Genomic DNA, 21863 nt, shown 5'->3' with positions numbered 1-21863 from the left:
AATTTACACCTGCAGAATTTGAGGTTAATAAGCCAAAGGTCATATAGAAATGTGATAACGATAAAAGCAAAAATGGACCGGAAGCAGAAACAAAAACAACAGATTATATTCAGGACAAGGCTGTGTTCCGATCTGCAAACTAAGTAAAAAGAAAATCTAAGTGGTAACTAATTAGCATCCGTAGCAAGACAAAACTTTTAGGACAATATAAACTGCATGTCACACCATGATTAAATTTCAGGAGACTCTCAATCTGATTTTGATATGGAATAGACATATGTGAATAACCCAGTCACCAGCCCCAAATAAGGTTTCTGCCACAGTTGCCATCACCCATTTCATGTAAATAGAATCTTCAGCCTCCTGTGAAGTAGATCTAACGAAGTCTAGATGCTTTCCGGGCTAACTACTCTTGGTTACACTTAATCAGAACTGAATAAACAAACTCAGTATTAGTCACACTTGTACAAGTTATTCCATTCCGCTGTAGCCAGAAGAGATTTTCATGTGATCCTGTTTAAATCAGCTAAACATCTGGAAGATGTGGAAACTATTCTGCAAGGCACAGGAGGACCACAGGCTCGGAGGAGACCTCGCTTATGTGGCTGAGGTCAGGCCCCCGGTGCTGGAAGGAGAGAGCTTACTGGAGATGGCTTACTTACTATGAAGCCAAGTTTTTTATAATCCCGAGTATACATGGACTTGCGCTTCTCCATGCTGCCACTACTGTTATTTGGTTCAGACTCTGCATCAAAAGCAATTCTTCGAAGTTCAAATATGATGTCCCGCTGAGCCTGAAGGGATTAGGAAGGAAAAAAAGGGAGGGAGAGAGAGCTGTCTTCATTCTGTGACGTTTCATCTACTCCCTCATTCCCCAGGGTCTAAATGAATCACTGGGTACAGGCAAAAGGCAAACAGATAAAAGGCAACCAGTGTTCTAAGTTAAAGCTCTGTGAACTTTTTTTTCCCCTCCTGCCACTCTCCCTGCTGGTCAGCCCTGGCTTTATTCCACAGTTATCCTCATGGCTAAGCCCCTTGGAGCTCTGGTATCAACTGCCCTGTGACAGTCTCAATGAGAGCCCCAAATATGATGGAAGGCTTGTGATTGGAAAAAGCCAAGTTAGAGGATCTTGAAGTCCTGTACTATCAGAAATAAAGTGAGAGGCACATAAGGTTTAAGAACATTAGGTAAGTGATAAGGGATCCCTAACTCCACTAAGTGACTTCATAGAGACAAATCTGAAAAATAGTTAAAGTGGTAAAGGTTCTGTGATGCATGTTTAACCACAATAAGAAAAAGGCATGTATCTTTTACATAAAAGGAGGAGGTTTCCAAGAAGGGGAGGGCTGTTCCACCTCCGGATGCATTGCCTCTCAAACTAGAAGTCATAAGGCAGTCTCATCTCTCTGTGATGATTGCACTTGGCCTTGCCAGAAGTGTGGGGCACATTAGACGGCCGCTGGAAGCCTCTGGATCATTCTTAATCGCGTGGCCTCACGCCATGAACGAAGTGCTGCGGCAGTTACACACTTCGCATGTGTGTCCACATCTGCCAGAGATCAGACCCTCACGTGCCAATAACGAGTGTTTTCCTTTCCAAAGCTGCAGCGCTGTTTAAGCTGCAAATATGCTACAGCAGCTCTCCCAGCTGTTTCCTCTCACTCTGCCCTCACACAGTAAAGTTCCCCCAGAGCCTTTTGGATCAAGACTTAACCTCTCAAGCACAACAGCCAGAGACCTAGAGAGCTCTATAGCAGAGAGCCAACTGACAGAAATGGAAGCCCAGAAATCAGATGTAACCTGGGACCTCCACCCTTGGCTCTGACCACTGGAGGATAGAAATACTCTCTCAGCCTGTAGAAGCCACATCACACAGAGCTACCAAGTGGCTCTGTGTCCTGGGGACTTGACTCCAAGCTATCACCATTGAAGGTATTGGAGCCAAGCGTCAGCGTTTGCAGTCATGCAACGTCAGGCTTTCTTATCCAATAAGGAAAGAGTATGCATGTGTTCAATGCATAACAAAATAATTAATTTATTTTATTCTATGATCTTGAGCATGCTTAGTCACTCAGTCGTGTCCAACTATTTGCGACCCTTTGGGCCGTAGCCTGCCTGACTCCTCAGTCCATGGAATTTTCCAGGCAAGAATACTGGAGTGGGTTGCCATTTCCTACTCCAGGAAATCTTCCTGACCCAGGGATTGAACCCCTGTCTCCTGTGTCTCCTGCATTGAGAGAGGAGTTTTTACCCACTGAGCTGTCAGAGAATCCCTCTCTGATCCTAGATTCATCTAAATTTTAAATCCATTCCCCTAAGTTCTGATATGATAATAATATTATCATCATGAAAAGCCTCCTGGTTTCTAAGAAGCTCTAGAGAAGACTTTTAAGGGTGTTCTTTCCCTCATACGCTCTGACTGTTGTCTAATGAGCACTCACCTGGTCCTGGGGGTCCATCTTGGTCATCATCCTATCTTCCAAAAGGTTAAAGGTCAGCACCTGCAGCACATACAGCTGGTGTGCCATTTCATTGTTGATGGGCCGCTGAGCTCGGATGACGTGCTAGGGAGATGGTTCACGGGTGAAACTTTTTTGAACAAAGGAAGAAAGTAACAGCAAGTAACCTAATTCACCCACCCCACCCCCATCATGATGCAAAGTAGAACCTCAGAAGACCTCATTTGGAAGCACGGGGCATGGAGGTGGGTGGAAACACTTTCAGGAGAAAGATGCATGCACAGTTGACCCTGGAGTTTTCCTTTACATTTCAGGATCCAGTAAGGTTCCTGATCTTTGGGCCAGAACTGGGGAAAGACCTACTGCATTCAGGGAAGAGTGGCGGTGCGGAAGGAATTGGAAATTTGGTGGCTATTATAGGCGTGTAAGGGAAGGTGTGCCTAAAATGAGAGCATCTTGAGGAGAGCTGTGGATTTCTACAAGAGAAGCACTCCTTGCCTGCTTACCTTGCCAGAAAAATAAACTGTACCCATGTACTGTTAGCAGTTCTGCCATCCTCTTACCCTACAGCTGTCTCTGAGAAGGGACCCCACATCTAAACAGGGAGAGCTTCAGAAGCATCACACAAGGCAAAGTAACTATCAGATCTGTCATTAATTCACTGTGGACACTATATAGTGACCACTACCCCCACAATGCAGTGAGTAAGTATTTTTTTAGAAAGTGACCCTTCCCCTTAGAACCAAAATGGAATAAATATAAAAGGAGTGACAGGAGACTATAATATGTGGGCCTTTGTCCCCTCAAGGGCTGGGTTTGAAATGGAATTCAAGACTTGGACCTAATACGCATCTGCTTTGGCAGAAACCACAGTTGTGCCTTAAACATGCCAGTCAACCAGAGATTTTTCTGGCGGTTCAGTGGCTAAGACTCTGTGCTGCCGACGCAGGATGACCAGGTTCGATCCCTAGGCAGGGAATTAGATCCTGCATGCTTCAACTAAGACCTAGTACAGGCAAATAAGTAAATAAATACTTTGTAAAATGCCAACCAACCGGTCAGAGTGGTGAAACACCCACTCGAATGAGTTATTTTGAATTACTAGGGCCAACCATGTCTTGCTGTCTCAAGGAATTTTCTCTGGGTGCCCTGAGCCTGCCGTGCACCTGGGCTCCACAGCCAGGCTCTGAGCACCACGATGAAACAGCCAATTAAAGCAGAGGTGGGGTGAAGAACAAGACAGAGAAGGAGGTCGCTGAACAAAAATTAGGTGGGTCGGAGGGTGGGAAGCCCAGCAATGGGATGGGGAAAAAATCAAACCTCATATCCTCCAATCTTCCCAACAGAATGTGAATTCTTGGTACATGTTTAGTGTCCAAAGTGTATGGGCACTAAAGCATATGGCTATTTATTTTATTAGTAACTCAACAGTATCTGCACTCTAAGTTCTTGCCAGAGAATACGACCCAACTTCGAACTTCCAGTCATCAAGATCTCATTTAAAAAGTCACGCTGAAGTACAGTGATCTTTGAGACATGGTAGCTACAGTCATTTCACCCACTCCATCTCTGGGCATTCTAACTCCAACTGCCACATGAAGGTGATATCAACAACAGGCTAAGACTGTAATTCCAGATTTCTACTCTTTCATCACCCTACTTTCCACCCCCTACACAAATACCTTCATTGCTCTATGATGAATATTGTTGCTTCCACTTTTATGGAGAGTGAGTATAAAAATAACCGTATTTTGAATCCCTCTGCAATTTCTACAAAACCATTCTTGGACAAAGAATATATTAGAATGTTCCGACAACACCCGTTTCAGATTCTAGTTCCAGGGGGTGGAAATATGTCATCCTCCAAAGACCTGGGGTACCCCTTTTATCAAGTAATGAAAAGTACACTCATATGGTTTCTCTTTATCCTTAACAGCCAGGAAGTTTAACATCAAACTTGATGACAAATTGTAGTCATTATTATTGGCTTTGGATTCTAGGATATTTATTTTATTTGCCCTCATAAGGTTTTTAATTTTTAATGGCCTCATGATATTGGAATGTATGTGTATGTGTGTGTGTAACTATATGCTTGCAGAACTCCTTTTTGGAATTACACACACATAAATCTTTACTCTTTTTTTGGTAAGCAGAAGAATCAATCACACATGTTTCTTTCAGCCTTTAGTTAAAAGTCAAGTAGCAGATAAGGCCTAAGGAAATCTTGCTATTTGATTTACTTCTAAACTTTCACAACATAACATGCAGAGCTTCTTCTCGACTGAGGTTTCAGGTATTTTTTGCGTCACAGTGAATGAGTGGGTTTCATGCCTGACTTTCCTGCCTTTCTCTGGCAAAACGGCCCAGGAAAATGATGCTCAAAATTTCAGGACTTCTCTCAGAGTCTGATATGTTTCTCTCTAGTTTCCTCATTAAAAACGGTATTAGCTCATATTGGTGGATTTGTTAAAGTCAAGAAGTCCCTAATTTCCTTAAATACAAAGCTAAAGCTCTGGTGAGTATAATAAACCTGCCACAAGGTGTTTCTCTCTTCCAGGGACCCCCACCCTCCAATCACAAGGCCATCCCTGGGGAAAAGCTTTATTTATTCCATTTCCAAAAGCACACTTTTACCTCCTTTCTACTTCCCACTGCTTGATCACACAAGCAAGTCACAGAACAAACCACAAAACAAGCCAAAACAGGAGATCAATAAATCCACCAGACCCTTCTTCCCCAACAAGGTGCTCACAGCACACAGGTACTCACCGTTAAGATGATGGAACGCAACTGCTTCTGAGCCAAAATATTTGCCATCTCCTGTGGAAGAAAACACGCAGACACACAAGCATCAGTTAGAAACATTTCCACGTGGCCCCAAATGATTTTATTCTGGGGTGTGGTTCAAAACTGGATATCAGCAGTATTTCTTACCAAAGAAAGGGCTCAAATGGACTGTACTACTCAACTGACTTTGTGAATGTTGTTTAGATGATACAGCAATGTCCAAAAGCAAAGGAAAGAAATTTGGCACCTGTGACTTCTTTCTTTCTCTTTTTGTTTCTTTTTTTGAATTTCTTCCTTCCAGGGAAAGGTGAGTATTAATCAAAACCAAACACTCCAAATGAGAGCAGTGGCTCTCCACTGAAATGGCTCATGAGCTTTTATTAGAATATATATGTGTGCAGAGAGTTGTTACTACAAGGCAACATATGCCCGCACCTAAGAGATTCCAATGCTAGAGAGCCATCACTTTAAAGATCTAAGACTTCTAAAAGCCATTTCATCTGAATCTGTGCAAAACCACACATTGAGTAGTACATACCCCAAGGCCTAACAGTCTATGCAAGTGAACTGAGTGAAGTTTTAGCAAAGGACAGACATCTGGGCAGACACTCTGCTCTAGGCCCACACCCGATCTTCCAGGGCCTCAGTTCTGCAGACTATGTATTGGCCTAGCTTACTGGCATAGAGGTTTTGCAGGTGATTTTATTAAATGACATGATTTACAGATGCTCTTTCTAAACATTGTCAAATACTAAGGGAAAATTAAACAACTGAATGCAATCGGGGTACAGACATCCAAAAGGAAAAATACTGCTCATATTCAGGAAGTTACTGGAACATTTATTGGTGGAGGGGGTAATTTTAGTGTCACGACTCTTACTGAGTAGAGAAGAAACTAAGTTATGATTTAAAAACACAACCATGAATTTGATCAAAGTCAAAATAAACTTGTAGAAAGCAAGGCGAACTCAGAACAGGGGGAGGAAGTACACGGGGGTGCGCAGGCAGGGCTGGACAGGAGCAGAATGAGGGCGCAGGGCCTGCTGAGTGCTGACGAAGGGAACGTGGGGACTTACAGTCAGAGGACAATCAAGGATGTCAACACTGCTGTCTACACCAACCTAACGGCCATCGCCACCACAGAAAGGAAAGCAAGTAGGAGAGAAAAGGGATGGAAATTCAGAGCACTCTGTTAGACATTACAGCTTAATGTTAACGTCCCTGCTCATCCACAGCATTAAAGAGACACGTGTACAAATACTCTAAGGTGATCTAAAAAGGCTAGAGACTGCATCAGTCAAAATCCAATGCTGAATCCTCTTCCAATCTCTTAAAAACAAGAAGGCAAGGACAAGGACACCTTCAGAAATAAGTTAACTGGTGATCCAGAAGGCAGTGCCCTTCCACGGGGTGAAGAAAGCATGCCTTCTTCATGATCAAAACAGAAAAAGTCCATCTTTTTTTTTTTTATCTTGGACCAGAAGAAAAACAAAAGCCCAACATTCCTTTCATTCCTTTTCTTTTATAAAAATAAAAGTATTGCTTTATTGGCACGCACGCACAAATCCTCTGTGCCTATGTTAGCCTGACATAGATCTGCTTAGTCAATTAGTCGTGTTTGGCTCTTTGCGATCCCATGGACTATAGCCCTCCAGGTTCCTCTGGCCAGGGGATTCTCTAGGCAAGAATACTGGAGTGGGTTGCCATTTACTCCTCCAGGGGATCTTCCCAATCCAGAGATCAAACCCATGTCTCTGTGTCTAGTGCATTGTAGGGGGATTCTTTACTGCGGAGTCATCAGGAAGTCTATATTAGTCTATCAACTTATAAAGCTTTAAAATAAGTTAGAAGGGATGATATACTTCCAACATTTACTAGAGTAGTTATTATAAAGATCTACTTATGACATTTATCTTCTGCAGAAGAGTATGGTCCTCTCAAGGGCACACAGACTGTCCTTTTCATTTTTGCATTCCCAGCCCACAGCACAGTGACTGATGCAGAGTAGAGAATGAATGATAAAACAGTCTGCTACCCTCTTAAAGGAACTGGAGCGTGATCAGAGAGAAAACAGAAAAATCCTTGTCCATATCATGGATTATTTTTGTCCAATTTTAAAGGATGATTTGAGAGAACTTGAGAATCTATGGAGAGTATTTTATATCATTAGGATGATATAAAAGTATATGATTGTGGTATATCACTAAGTCGTGTCTGACTCTTGCAACCCCATGGACTACAGCCTGCCAGGCTCCTCTGTTCATGGGATTGTCCAGGCAAGAATACTGGAGTGGCTTGCCACTTCCTTCTCCAGGATAAAAGTATACAGATAAATATAAATATGGATATGAATACCAGCATACCGCAGAGATGTTGCAAGTTCAGTTTCAGACCGCAAATGCCTTGATTAATATTAGCTCACACTAATATTTTGGCTTTCAAGTGCATACAAAAGTTATGTTTCACTATACTGTAGTCTATTAAGTATGCAATACATTATGTCTAAGAAAACAAAGTACATAAAACATTTTGTTACCCTCTTAAAAGAACCAGTGCTTGATAAGAGAGAAAATGGAAAAATCCTCATCTACATCATGGATTTTTTTGTCCAATATTAAGGAATGGTTTGAGTGAACCATTAAGAATACTTTCTTGCTGGTGGTTGCAATGGTAAAGAATCCGCCTGCAATGCAGGGGACCTGGGCTCGATCCCTGGGTAAGGAAGATCCCCTGGAGGAGGACAAGGCAACTCACTCCAGTATTCTTGCCTGGAGAATTCCCATGGACAGAGGAGCCTGGAGGGCCACGGTCCATGGGTCACAAAGAGTCGGACATGACCGAGCGACTAAGCACAGGACAGATTGCTAAAAAATCATAACATCATCTAAGTCTTCATTGACTCATAAGCATTTTTGCTGATGGAGAGCTTGAAAATTTGCAAGAATTACCAAAGATGCCATGTGAATAAATGCTGTTGGATAATGGTGCCAGTAAACTTGGTTGATGCGGGGTTGTCACAAACATTCAATGTATATATATATTAGTATCTGTGAAGCACAATAAAGCAGAATGCAGTAAAACGAGGTCTGCCTGTATAGATATATTAACATGGAAAGATGTCCACAAAATCATGTCTAGTTTTAAAAGCATTTTTAAAAATAAACAGTGCATGCAGTATGATCACATCTAGTGAAAAATGATGTCTGAGGGGAAGTCTTTGCACAAAATAAAGTAGGAAGTAAGCCTATGAGAGTCCCACAGGGGTGAGTAGTGGCAGTGTTTCCCTCTCTGGGGATGCAATTATAGGTGTTTTTAAAACTTCTTCCTTTGTAATCTGTATTTTCTGATTTTTCTACCAAATCTTTAAGCTAAAAGGTTTCTTGTGTGTGTGTGTGTGTATTTTTAAATAATGCTTATCAAAACATAGGTTTTGTAGAGAAATTTGGAAGGGATCAGACAAACTTCTTCATCATGGAAGTAATAAAATGATTAATGGCAACTAATTGTAAGAAAAAGGATCCATTTGCCCACCTAACAACAATCCCCTCTTCCATAAAACAAGCACCCTTCCCCTTCATTTGGGCAGGAAAGGGAGCCTCTCCACTATCTGAGAGGCAGATATGACCCGACCCCTCACCTCCCAGGGAGGCTGACAGGGTACCATTACACGGGAGGCAGTTATATCCCCATCATAAGGTCAGTGCTCCTTCAGGCAGGTCAACTCCATGAATGCAAAACAAAAACGTCGCTTAGGTTTGCCTGCCAAGTAAAAAGATCTGACTTTGGTGGTATTCTTCTTCAGTAAAAGCAGAGATAAGGTATAGGTATTTAAAATCCTTCCAAATTTATTAACATTTTGAGAAGAAAAAAAAAAAACAAATAATGGAGTCCTACCAATATGTATGACCTCGAGTTGGAAAGAGATATTGAAATAAATAAAAATTTTTGACTGAAGTGGAATTTATCCAATGTCCAAAAGCTTTAAAAAAAAAAACAAAAAAAGGGACATTTCTGTAAATCCAATAAATAAGTGTTAAGGTTATGTTTTAATCTAACTGGAGTAAGAAAATGGACTTGATGTCTCCCAAGTATCAGGAAGTTCTTTGCCAGCAAATACAAGGCCATTGTGCAGGAGATGCTTCCTTGACCGGCATTCAGTGGGATGCTTTGCAGGTAAGAGCAAGAATGAGGTTGGGATTCTAGTGTGGACCCTTAATCAGCTCAGCAGCCAGTCAAGTTCCTTACCTCTTTGATTCTCAATTTCCTCATTTATAAAATAGAAATCATAAGATTTTCTATAGATATTAGGATTAAAAGAAATGACATAAAACATGTTTGCAAGGCAGATTCTCAAATATTATTGGTGACAGGCTTTGGCAAGTTTTCCTATTTGCCAAAAAATTTCAGAACTTTCAATCTTGCAAAATATAAATCAATAACAAATATATAACATACAGTAAGATATTACCAATTAGCATGAGCTTTTGCTTTATCAGATTCCACTGGTATTCAAAAAATAATGACAAATAAACTTTCCTTCATTATGAACGTGAAATAATTTTTAGGGCCAACTCTCTCTTAACTCACTAGAAAGTATTTTAAAAATTAAAAATCAAAATATTCATTTTCTTGACAAACAACATACACTGATTCATCTTAAATTCAACATAGTCTATAAAATCCAAGTTAATTTTCTATAGACAAGAATTGTCATTTCTATTTCAAAGACTAAAATCTGAATTTTCTGCTGATTGATAAGCACCCTTTCTTAGTTGAATTGTTTACTTAAGTGATTTAATGTTATTAGGCTACTCTTAGTGATTAAGTATTAATATAGTAATATACGTACAAACTGTGCTATGTCAGTTTCAAATAGCCTAATTTTTCAAAAATAAAAAAGATTTGATTAGCAGAATTCAAGCCTAATGTTAATGGCATTTCTAGTATAATGGTACCCCATTATATTTTCATCATTATCATTACCCTGAAGTCAGCATAGATTGGCATCTAATTCCCTATTTCTTCATGGTCATTCAATTCCAATTAGTCAGATTAACAGTAGTTTTAGTGTAACAGAAAGATGCAAGAGGTATGCATCTTACTCATGTCGAGATGCAGAGATCTTAGTGAAATTGTAGCACGTGGGGTGAGCGTGAGCTTTCCTTTCCTCTAATCTAGCTACAGAGGGAAAGACAGTTTCAAGAGTCTAGGTCAGTGTTATGGCCTGGCTCTTGACCCCACTCTACAAGCAGCTATCATTGGTCTAGCCAGGCATCCCTGGTCTGGCTAGCAGAAGAATCAAGCTTCTCTGTGATGCCCATATTAGGCAACTTGCTGGCCTGATGGGAATTATCATGCTCCCAGTATTTAGATATAAATATAAAAGGAGCAGCCCTGCCTATGATCCCACTTAAGATCTGCAAAGCTGCCCTGAAAAATCCAGCCTGGAAAATAGGCTTGGGGAGGGCAGGCACCTCCTGGCTCCAGCCAACACCAAACCAAAAGCACAGGAAACTAGAAAGCCACTCTGCTTATGTGCAAATGTAACTCCTAGGAATGAGCAAACAAACATAAATGGAAAACAAACCAGAAACCCTCATATTTAGCCACTGAGGTTTAAAATCCCTGGCAACGAAAAAATAAAGTAAAAAAATAAAATTCTTGACACAATGTTCAGTAGTATGCTAACCTAAATTCTTCTAAAGCAATTTATTAGTAACTGTCATAAGCTCCCCAGTATACTTTCTAAACGCTGGAAGATCTCATATTTCCATCTAGTTTCTAAAGGGAGTCAATTGTGACCAAGGTAACAAGTATATTATGTTGCTGGAAAAAGAAAAAAAGAAAGGATTCTGAGATATGAGCCAAGTTCTAAGACATGCAAAAGCGCCACTTCTTCCACAGCCACTTTATAATCGTCCTTTCCCTTGCTGAAGAAGAACCAAAGATTGACAAAGGACAGTATTGAAGGGTACATTTCAAGCAGGTACATTTAAGGGGTTCCGTCCTTCTGATGACACAGAGGAGAGGAAATGAATTGCTCACTTCCCGGGCACGTTCACACACGGACGACAGAAATATCACTAGGCAAAGAGCCTCTCTTACAGATGAAAGGTTCTCTCGACTGCGGCAGCAATTTACACGTTCCCTTTCCCATCTTCCCACCTCACATCTCCCCCAAGCAAAGTGTGACAGTTCTCAGAGTCTAGCTTTCCTCATCAGGAAAATGGGGACAATCCCTCCCTGGCCCCAGTGAGTATCTAGTGAAATGATGGAAGACCACAGGGGCTTCTAACTCTGCATCCACCACAAAAGCACTTTCCTCTTTCTTTCAGCTCTTTGTCTGGGGCTTCTATACTAGGTTTCACATGATGAAAGGGCTTTACCTCTGAAACACTTCATCTCCAACTAGCTCCCACTGGATCTGTGAATGATCCCAGTCTGGCCAGGCAAACCACAGAGCAGCAGAGAACCCCAGAGGAGTTCCTGGGATTGGAAGGGGAGGGCTCTCCCTGCACCAAAGCTTGTCAGCCCTGGGCACAGGCTTTAAGACAGAAGAAATGCAACTTACCTGCCTCCTCTCATCAGGGGCCTTCAGGAAAAGTGCATTAATCACTGCAATGGTATAGGTCTGGATTTCTTGATCTGTCCTATAAAGACACAGAACAACATACAAAGTCAGAAAAGACCACCCCTCAGGGAGACCACGATAAGGGTCATGATTATTTCCCCCCAAAAAAGTGAGAGAGAAAGGCAGGACCCAGAGAATGCAGTCAGCACTGTGTATTTCAACCATTAAAAGCTGGAAACATGTGAGGAGACAATTACTATTGCTAGCTGGACAAAACACACTCACCCAGAGATAAAGGTGGCCAGTTGGCTCTCTTCCCTTCTCCTCTATTAGAGTTAAAAATATGGACCAGGGTGTGTGTGTGTGTGTGTGTGTGTAATTTTCTGTCTGATGCATGAAGTACATCTGGGAATAGTCCTGGGTGTCCCCACATTCCTGGGCTTATTATAGAAGAAACTGCTTTGTCTCCATGGCAATATTACATATTCTAAAAATCTATTTCCAACTAGAAACTTTTAAAGAATAAGAAGGATAGGTTTTTATGTTTACAAACTTGCTTTTCACAGGAATGAAATCAGAAATTCCAAATGAAGCCAAGATCTACAGTTAGGTGCAGGGTAAATAGCAAATATTAAGCACAGCACAGCACAAATAGTAAATAAGAAGGACCCAAGGCATAAACAAAGAGCAGAGGCCGGTGAGCTACATTTAGAGAGAATTTAGAAAGAGGCAGAGCTTATTACACAGCCTCAGGAAGGATGAAATTCTAAGTGCAGTGCCCCACTGGCTGGCTGTGTGGCCTTGGACAAGTTCACAGGGTGTCCCTACACAGCTTCCTCATCTGGAGTGCTGGGTAAAAACACACTCATTTCAAGGAGCTGCTTTTAGGATAAAATGAGGTAATGCACATAAAACCTTTAGTACAGCATTTGGCAAATAAGAAACTCTCCTCTTGGCAAAGTGCACTGCAAATGCACAATGATGCCCTTGAGATTCAGAAGAAAGATACAGACTTTTAAGCTGATACAGGTCGCATTCAGGGACACGTGAAATTGGTACCATTTCCAGAGTGATTTCACACAAAATCATCATTTTAGAGCATGGGCTAATTTTCCCTGAGGCCACAGTCTATAGCTTGTGTGACTTACAATTTTACACTCTAGTCACCATCCCCTACCCCCAAATGAAGGAAAGATCTAATGCACTTTGGTAGTTTAATACAAAGTTTAATTATAAACACATAGTCAACATTTTTGGTATATTGCGAACTACTGAATACTCCCTTGAATCCCCATTTTACACCCCCAACCCAAACAGGCCAATCAGGTTTCCTCTTGAAAATCTGCCAGTGTGACCTGAGACCAGGGGCAGCAGTTACTGGGAGCCAAGTCACATCACTGCCAGCCAATACGCCAGAGAAAAGGCCTGTTGTGAGAACTCCAAGCAAGCCATAGTTTCTGTCCTTCCCAAGGCTTAGCTACTCAAGTCATTCCTCGGTTCTATAAAATGCCCCAGTATCCTTTCAATAAACTCCCTGTCCTAGCTCAGGATGCTTCTTGCCACCTGCGATCCAAAATACTTTCATTGATCAAGTGGCATCCTACAAGGATTCCTTCTCAGGCTCGTATCATCAGAGGCAACCTTACTAGTTATCTAAGGGTGGGGAGGAGAGATTTCCCCAAAATCCAAGGCTGCTAGGGCAGCTATCAAGTGTCTTAAAATTTTGTATTTTATAAAATACACAAGAAAAAGGTTACTGTAATCACCTGGAGACAAATAAATAAAGAAGTTTGGCTTTAAAAACTCCTAATTAACTATGAAAATTCTCATATCACAGAAAATACTGTATGATTAAGGATAAAGATTCTATTGAGAACTTAAGAGAACAAATCGCTTTATTGTATCTTATTAAAAGCAAAGCTCTACACTATCTACCAACGTTCACCAGAACTGAGTCCCTACCAAGGCACTCGGGATACACCAGTCTTAAGAACAGGCAAGGGGCACACCCAGGGCAAGTCACTGGGCCATGTCAGCGTGATGGCGGACAAACACGAGGCATGGTTTGATTATACACCGGATCAAGAGTCTTTTTCTGTATATGTTTAATTAAACCATCCAAACCATCATGGTAGCTGTCTACCTGAAGAACCTTCCCTCCCGCCGTGGCCGCGTCAATCTCGCTTACCCTTGAAGATGGGGAATGAGTTGGCCGATAGTGATCTCTTGTGCCACCTTCTGGTAGAGATCGTGGCTATTGAGCACCATGGACTCCAGAATGGCCAAGGACCGTTGCAGGATGGAGACATCTATGGCCGACTTGTTGACAAAACTTGCTATCTGAAAACCCAAGAGGGACACAATTGATCACTCACAGTAAGCAGAGCGGAGAAGCAGAGAAAGGAGCAAATGAAGTCAATCGGGAGCTCATGTAAGAAACACCAGATATTCAGTATGAAAAGTACCTGGAATTATAGCAGAATAGCCAGAAATGCATGGTGTCAACAATGACTGTTCACCACCTTATTACAAACTGCTATTTGTGGCCTATTTCTCTAATTTGGTAATAAGCAATTTTAGAAAGGAGATGGTTTCAAAGAATTATTCTGTCTGGTGTTTTTGGAACGGTTCTTCTGAGTTTCAGCTTTCAGGAGCAGATATTGTAAGAACTCTTGTGTTTCTCTGAGAGAGCAATTTCAACATATACTAATAGCCACTGCCTTCCATTTCCAGGCTATTCCTTCACCCACACAACCCATGGCTTTTATGTTCTTACTACGCTTCTGTTACATTCTTAAGGGACTCACACAAATCACACTTGTCAACACAGTTCAACTGGCAACTTTTCAGTTACTGGTTAATCTCCTTTTTATTCCTCAATGAAGTGCTCTTTCCCCCATTCTTCCCATTTCTTATGGTTAAAATAAATTCTTCTAATCACTCTCAAATTTAGCAAACAGGAAACCATTTAAATTAGAAGTGCTAAAAGTTAAAATAGTCATTTAAACTCTAAAATACATTCCCTAAGGAATTCATCACTAAAGCCTCAAACATAATAAATCAGAATGTAAGAAGGAAGTAAAATAAGGGTTAGAATAATGGATCACAGAAAACCAAACACATGGGTACCATAAAGGTTTTATTTTAGAGGCCTCATTAAATGTTATTACTGTATGTTGACAACTCATATTAAAATGCTCTTATTATATCATCATGACTGCTTTCTTAAAAGTTATTTGGTTTCATGACAAATTGACACTTATAGCTTCCCCTTGTCAATGAATATTTCCCTTTTTGCTATTGCCTTGACCCCTTCTCATTCCCTCTCCATCTCTGCACAAGATAAAATTCAAAGGCACCATGGCAACTTGCAGTTACCAGCTCAACCATTTTTAGCCCAAAGACTCCCCAGTGAAAGCAGAGGGTACAGTGAGAAAGAGAGGTGGGCAAGTACAGCTATCAATATGCTCTCCGCCTCCAGATACACCTGGATTTCGGGGATAGAAAATAAGTGACGTAAAGAAGTAAAGTAACATTATGCTAGTATATTCCAAAAGGGTATTATTTTATAATACAGACTATAGGAAGAGTATAAGGTTTTTAAGATTCTCAAAAGACTGCTTTAGCTCCTTTCACAGCTAATAAACTTCTTCAATGTGTTTACTGTCCCTGGCAAGGCCTTGCCTTAATCCTCACCGTCTGGATCTGTTCCCCTATCAGATCCACCACGATGAGGCCATTTTTCTTTCTCTAAGTCCATCTTTCTCTCACAAAAATCCAGCGACCCTCATACTGTGCTTAGGGTTAATGCCTAACTTAGACCTCTTCTAAATCCAATATTGATTCCTTGACTTCCTCATCAACACCACACCAAAAACTTTTCATTATCCCAGTACAATTCTTGATACTTATTGGAAAAGAGAAGAACTCACAAAGAAATATGTTGACAATACCTGTGATTTCTCTGCACTGGTCTATTTTCCTTCCATGATCATATTCTTATTTCCATTTAGTAAATTTGGATGTACCTTTAAGACTCTGTGGAGAATCTTCTAGTTGAAAGTTTATGATCAAACCTCCTCCTCCACCCTCTTGCCTTCATCCCCTCTATTCATTCATTCAGGTTATAGGTGTTGACCATGTACTATAAAACAGGCTTGCACTGACCTAGGATCTGGAAGTCAAGAGATGAGCAAACCCACATGATTTTTAACTTCAAGGACCTTATAATCTAGCACAGACGGACACACAACAGTCATTTACTATAAAGTATGTTACATACTTATTCTTGGCATCCAAAAGTATACGTCCACTTAGATATTCTAAAGTCGAAAATTAAATGGGCTAAAAATCAATCTCACTGACTTCTTTCTTATTCCTCTCTTCTCAAGTATCACCTTTCTCCAAGTTTGTCACGATCATTAGTGATAAATAGTCCCAGTTCCCTACTTTCTGTCTCTGTGAACACATCTATAATGTCTGAAAGTGTTAGTCGCTCAGTCATGTCTGACTCTTAGTGATCCCTTGGACTGTAGCCCACCAGGCTCCTCTGTCCATGGAATTCTCCAGGCAAGAATACTGGAGTGGGTTGCCATTCCCTTCTCCAGGGGATCTTCCCAACTCAGGGACTGAACTTGGGTCTCCTGTATTGCAGGCGGGTTCTTTACCATCTAAGCCACCGAGGAAGCCCTGTGCAGCGTCTGCCCTCTCATACACATGCTGTCGTATATGCATACTGGCACATGGTCCAGCTCATTCCTGGGTTACGATGACAGCAGCTTCTTCCATTTCCTCTATAGTCAAGATTTCCCTCTGATACAAACTTACCCTCTACTTCTATAAATATGCCTTGGCAGTATTTCCTTTCTTGAAATACTGAATCAAAATGCTCAATGTTTTCCTGATAGGAAGCACAGTTTCTTATAATGGGCTTTAAAGTTCTCTACAAATTATTAACTCTCGCCTGCTCCCAACAGGCTTACACAGGGGTGGTAAAACAGGTAATGTTCTTTGCTTTAATTCAGACATTGTATCCCATATACATATTCCATTTCCATTTGCCATTTTTATATATTTATCATAAAAATAACCCCTTACTTTCATCAAAGTATTGTTTAAAATTAATCTTTTCCATTATTTCAGCCCTTCCTTAACATGTAGATACCATCATTTCAGCAATCCTAAAGTAGCTTACAAAACTTTAACACACTAAAGTACTGCCTGGCAGAAAGCATGCATATGACTCTTGAGAGTCTAATGTACAATTCTGTAGGAGATACTAGTTGTCTTTTGAAACGAACTTCTATCTTTTGCCTTATTTATCAGTAATTTTAACTTGACATTTAAATGACCCAATACTTTCATCTAATGAATACTAATAAACAAGGTATCAGGGCTGACTGAGCAAACATGATAACTGTCTTCATTGGTGAATGGACAACTTCGTGAAAGTTTAAATGCTACTTTCTATGTCTAGTTTAAAAACTACAGGTCGTAGTATAGCTATAGAAGGTTAAAAATCATCTTGTTAAATTTTAATTTCCCTTGTCTTCCTCAAGATCAATCATGACTTCCTTTGCCTTTAAATTTTTTCCAGTTCCATTTCTGTACTTTGGCCAGCATGGGTGAACCAGCCTAAACATGCCAAAGTACAGCTTCTTGAAAGTAGGTCTGTATCAGAGAGAAAAAGGAGGAGGAGGAGCTACAAATAATTGTATCTATTACTTCCACATGCTTCCACTCATTTAAAAGCGCTACCTAGAACTTTGGGAAGGTTATGCACACACTGCTGTATTTAAAATGGATAACCAACAAAAACCTACTGTACAGCTCATGGAATTGCTAAATGCTATGTGCCAGCCTGGATGGGAGGGGTGTTTGGGGAAGAATGGAAACATGTATATGCATGGCAGAGTCCCTTCACTCTATACCTGAAACTATCACAACATTGTTAATTGGCTGTACCCAATACAAAATGTTTTCAGTGTTGAAAAAATAAAATTAAAAGAAAAATAAATAAAAGTGCTACGTAGATAAAACATAGGAATATTTGGGTGACTTTTAAGAAGTTAAGGGGCATCACAGTGTATGAATCAATGATACAACTTTTTTAAATCACAGAAACACTTTGAATTACTTAGAATGAGACCTTAAAATTATCCTCTGTTATCAAAAGTGAAAAGATACATGGAGAACACGGAGCCCCTCTCCCATATTTCAAGTTATTCAGGCAGTGGTCCATAAATCTCTCAAGCTTTTAAGAGGCAAAAATTACTGGGTCTCTAAACTGAAATTGGCTGGATGTTTATCTAGGCACTGAAAATACTGCAGAGTGAACCGGGCCCTCCTGCAGAGCTAAGGTTTCAAGAGCATTTGTATAAAACTTTCCTTCCAAGAAAAGGCACTGATGTTATACTTGGCTAGGGTAAAACCAACTCGTTAACACAGAAAGTTCTAGGTTGTTTTTCTTTTATTTCATTTCTTTCTTCTCCATGCCTTCTGACCCTCTCTCTAAGTCACCAAATCTTTAAAAAGCAGCAACATTAAAGATTGGCCTCAAGGGATTCCAAGTTTCAAAGTGTTTATGAAGTGATATTACTTATTACAGAAAAACTTTGTAAACTAGACTCTAGATCCACACATAACAAAATAGATAGCAGAGAAGGATACCAGGGCTGGCAGGGAAAAAATATTTCTCCAAAGTCGTATGAATTTGGCATTAATAGGAAGCCAAGTCTGGACCACAGAGATAAGCATCTTTTGTCAGCACATTTCCTAGCTGATTTTTGTCTAGATAAAGCTCCATTTAAAAGACAGTTCCCTGTATACAATTCCTGGGTTGTCAAAGTGCTGAATTTGATCCAGCTAATGAATAAAAAGATAACCTTACAAAAACTTTCAATTATAAAGTCATTTTCTGATGACCACTTTTTAAAATTCACATAAGGAGTTGAGCTCCAAGTAGCAATGCAAAGGAAACAGAATGGCTAGGAATGAGGATGGAATACATTATGAACATGTTGTCTTCTGAAAAATACTCAGTGTTTAATTTAAACTGCCAAGACTGCTAGTCTTTGCTTCCTTGGATCTAATATGATTTTTGGTTAATTTCAGTGAGTGAAAACCATTTTCATAAGCAGTTAGAAAATTAGATTATTGTCATTCTCTCTAACCACATCTCCCATTTAAAGAAAGATACCTTTGTAATTCCTTTCCATTCATAGCTGAAGTTTTACTTGAAATATATTTAAATACGGTGGCACTGTATTCTTTTTTTTTCTTCAAGTTATAGAGTTCAGAAAAATACTTCCAAAGTAAATTTCATTTATTCATTTTCACAGAAATGTATTAAGGTCTGACTCTATGCCACACTCTGAGGAGATAGGCCAGAAGAAAGCCGTGGTTCCATCCTGGTGTTCTTGGACTCATGGTCTTGGGAGAGCCAGTCAAAAGAACAAAAAATTCACAGGAGAGTGATAAGTGATGGAACAGGGGCATGTACAAGATTCAAGGAGAATGAAGAGCAGAAAAAATCAGTTAACTCTGCCCCGGTGAGGTCAGGGAGGGCTGAACAAGAGGCAATGGTGTTTCAACAAGTCTGTCCTTCTGTCCTTCAGAATCTCTTCTTTCCAACATTTAAAGTGCAGGTGCATGCTGATGCGGGAGGGAGCCCTGAAATGGGGGACTGATGACACCCCATTCTCCAGAACCTCACTCTACCTCCCCAAGGCACTGTGTCCTCCCCTCCTGACCAGGAACATAACACTTACTGCAAAGGATTGCTACAGGAATCAGGAGATAATGTTGCTGAAAGCACAACCTAACTTCAAGGAATTCACATTCAGAACAGCATTGTTTTTATAGCAAAAGAGGCTCTAATATCAGAAAAGGCAAAGCGATTTGAAAGTAGAAAAGAAAAGCCCACCATAAACTCAGACTGCATTTAAAAACTTTAAGTATAAAAAGTATCTGCAAATCCCAGTATCTTCAGATTTAAAGTTGCCTCCCTAGAACTTTTTTTTTTAAATTGGAAATATAGTTGAGTTCCAGTGTTGTATTAGTTTTAGTACAGCAAAGTCATTCAGTTTTACATGTATATGTATTTACATGCATGTGTGGGTGCTCAAACTCTCAATCAAGTCCGACTGCGATTCCACAGACTATAGACCTCCAGACTTCTCTGTCCATGGGTTTCTCCAGGCAAGAACACTGGAGTAGATTGTCATTTCCTTCTCCAGGGACTCTTCCTGATACAGAGATGGAACTCTTATCTCCTGCACTGGCAGGAGAATTCTTTATCACTACCCCACCTGGGAGGTCCATGTATATATATACATACATATTTTTTCTTTTTCAGATACTTTTCTATTACAGGTTACTAGAAGTTATTGAATATAGTTCTGTGCACTATATAGTAAATTCTTATTGTTTACCTATTTTACATATATACATATTTATCTATTATATATATACACACCTATATATTTATATATATATTTACCTATTTTATATATGGTAGTGTGTATCTGTTAATCCCATACTCCTACGTTATCCCTCTCCTCTTTCCCCTTTGGTAACCATAAACTTGTTTTCCATCTCTGTAAGACTGTTTCTGTTTTGTAAATACATTCATTTGTGTTACTTTTTAGATTCTACATATAAGTAACATCATATAATATTTATCTTTCTCTGTCTGACTTACTTCACTTGGTATAATAATCTCTAGGTTCACCCATGTTGCTGCAAATGGCAATATTTCACTCTTTTATGGCTAAATAATACTCCATTTCTCTAGAACTTTTATCTTGGAAATACAAAATACAGTAATTTTTTCTCTGCATTTAAAACCTAATGCTTATATTCATTACCTGCCACCACCAAAGGAGAATACTTCCTAACACATCCAGATTGCCTTGACTTTCTCTTCTACACTCATTTCTCTCTCTCTCTTTTTCTTTTTTCCTAAGCAATTCATGCCACTGACAAATACAGGCAAAAAGAGGCTTCATCCTTCTTTGTGTGTTTTCTTAGGTTCTTACTACGTGTTTTTTCTTGGCTTTATGCCCTTAGGTAAGAAAAAAAGGATTCAGAGGTACATCAAGAAGACCTTGGGTTCCCAATCAGTTCTTGCCTGAAATAAATAGACAGCATCATTCAGGTATTCAATCCGTGAGACTTCTATTCTAAACATCCTCATTTGACAGACTAAGGGCTCTCCTATGCTCTTCAGTTCAAGGCAGTAACTCCCTCCAGGTACTGATTAACTTCAAAAGGAAAAGATGCAACTTCAGAGTGGGGAGACCCGGTGGTATCTGCTGGGTCTCAACCACATAATCAAGGTCACCATTAGTAAGAGATACCAACATCACATATTCCAATGAGATCCTCTAAAAAGGGCACAGCATTACTTCTCTGACATTCTTGCCAAAAGTGCATAACCTTGATTTAAGGGAATTATCAAACAAACCCAAACTGAGGGACATTCTACAAAATAACTGACCAGTATTCTTCAAAACTGTCAGTCATGAAAGACAAGGAAAAATAGGAATGATCATATTGGAAGACACTAAGGAGACATGATAACTAAACGCAGTTTTGAGTTCTTAACCAGAGAAAAACTGGTGAAATCAATTAATGGTGATGGTATTATAGCACTGTGAATTTCCTAGTTTTGATGATATTATTATTATGCAAAATGCTATCATTAAGGAAGTTGGTTGAAGGTCATTTGGAACATTTTGTACTTTTTCTTTTTTTCAAATTTTCTATAAGTTTACCATGATTTCAAAATAAAAGCTCTTAAAAACTCAAGTGACTCATCTTGGAATTTGGTTTTATTTTCTAGCTTTCACAAAGACTCTCTGAAATTCTTTATTTTAGACTATTCTTCCCAGGAATCTAGACCTTTAACATAAATATATGAATTCCAAATATCTCTTCATTCCCAGTAACAGCAGAAAGAAAGGTGCCAATACATTTATAAACCATTTCACAAAGAGAGGAAAAATAAGTTAACAAATAATGACGATTCTTGATTTAATATTAC

General features: G+C 39.9%; 1 protein-coding gene across 2 annotated transcripts in view; it reads right to left on the bottom strand.

Moving 5' to 3' along the window:
- Positions 1-21863, bottom strand: part of ELMO1 (engulfment and cell motility 1) — a 556385-nt gene that overhangs the window by 335887 nt on the left and 198635 nt on the right. For both annotated transcript variants that reach the window (XM_065939966.1, XM_065939964.1), the window contains exons 9-13: positions 14007-14158; positions 11819-11897; positions 5230-5280; positions 2443-2565; positions 663-794 (exon numbers count right to left, since the gene is read on the bottom strand). In XM_065939966.1, the coding sequence (XP_065796038.1) occupies positions 663-794; positions 2443-2565; positions 5230-5280; positions 11819-11897; positions 14007-14158 (537 nt within the window). The remainder of the gene's footprint in view (positions 1-662; positions 795-2442; positions 2566-5229; positions 5281-11818; positions 11898-14006; positions 14159-21863) is intronic.

Source organism: Muntiacus reevesi, chromosome 6, assembly GCF_963930625.1.
Source record: "Muntiacus reevesi chromosome 6, mMunRee1.1, whole genome shotgun sequence".
In the NCBI taxonomy this organism is placed as follows: domain Eukaryota; kingdom Metazoa; phylum Chordata; class Mammalia; order Artiodactyla; family Cervidae; genus Muntiacus; species Muntiacus reevesi.
Note: the sequence above shows the minus strand (reverse complement) of the source record. Positions and strands in the feature narration are given on the sequence as shown.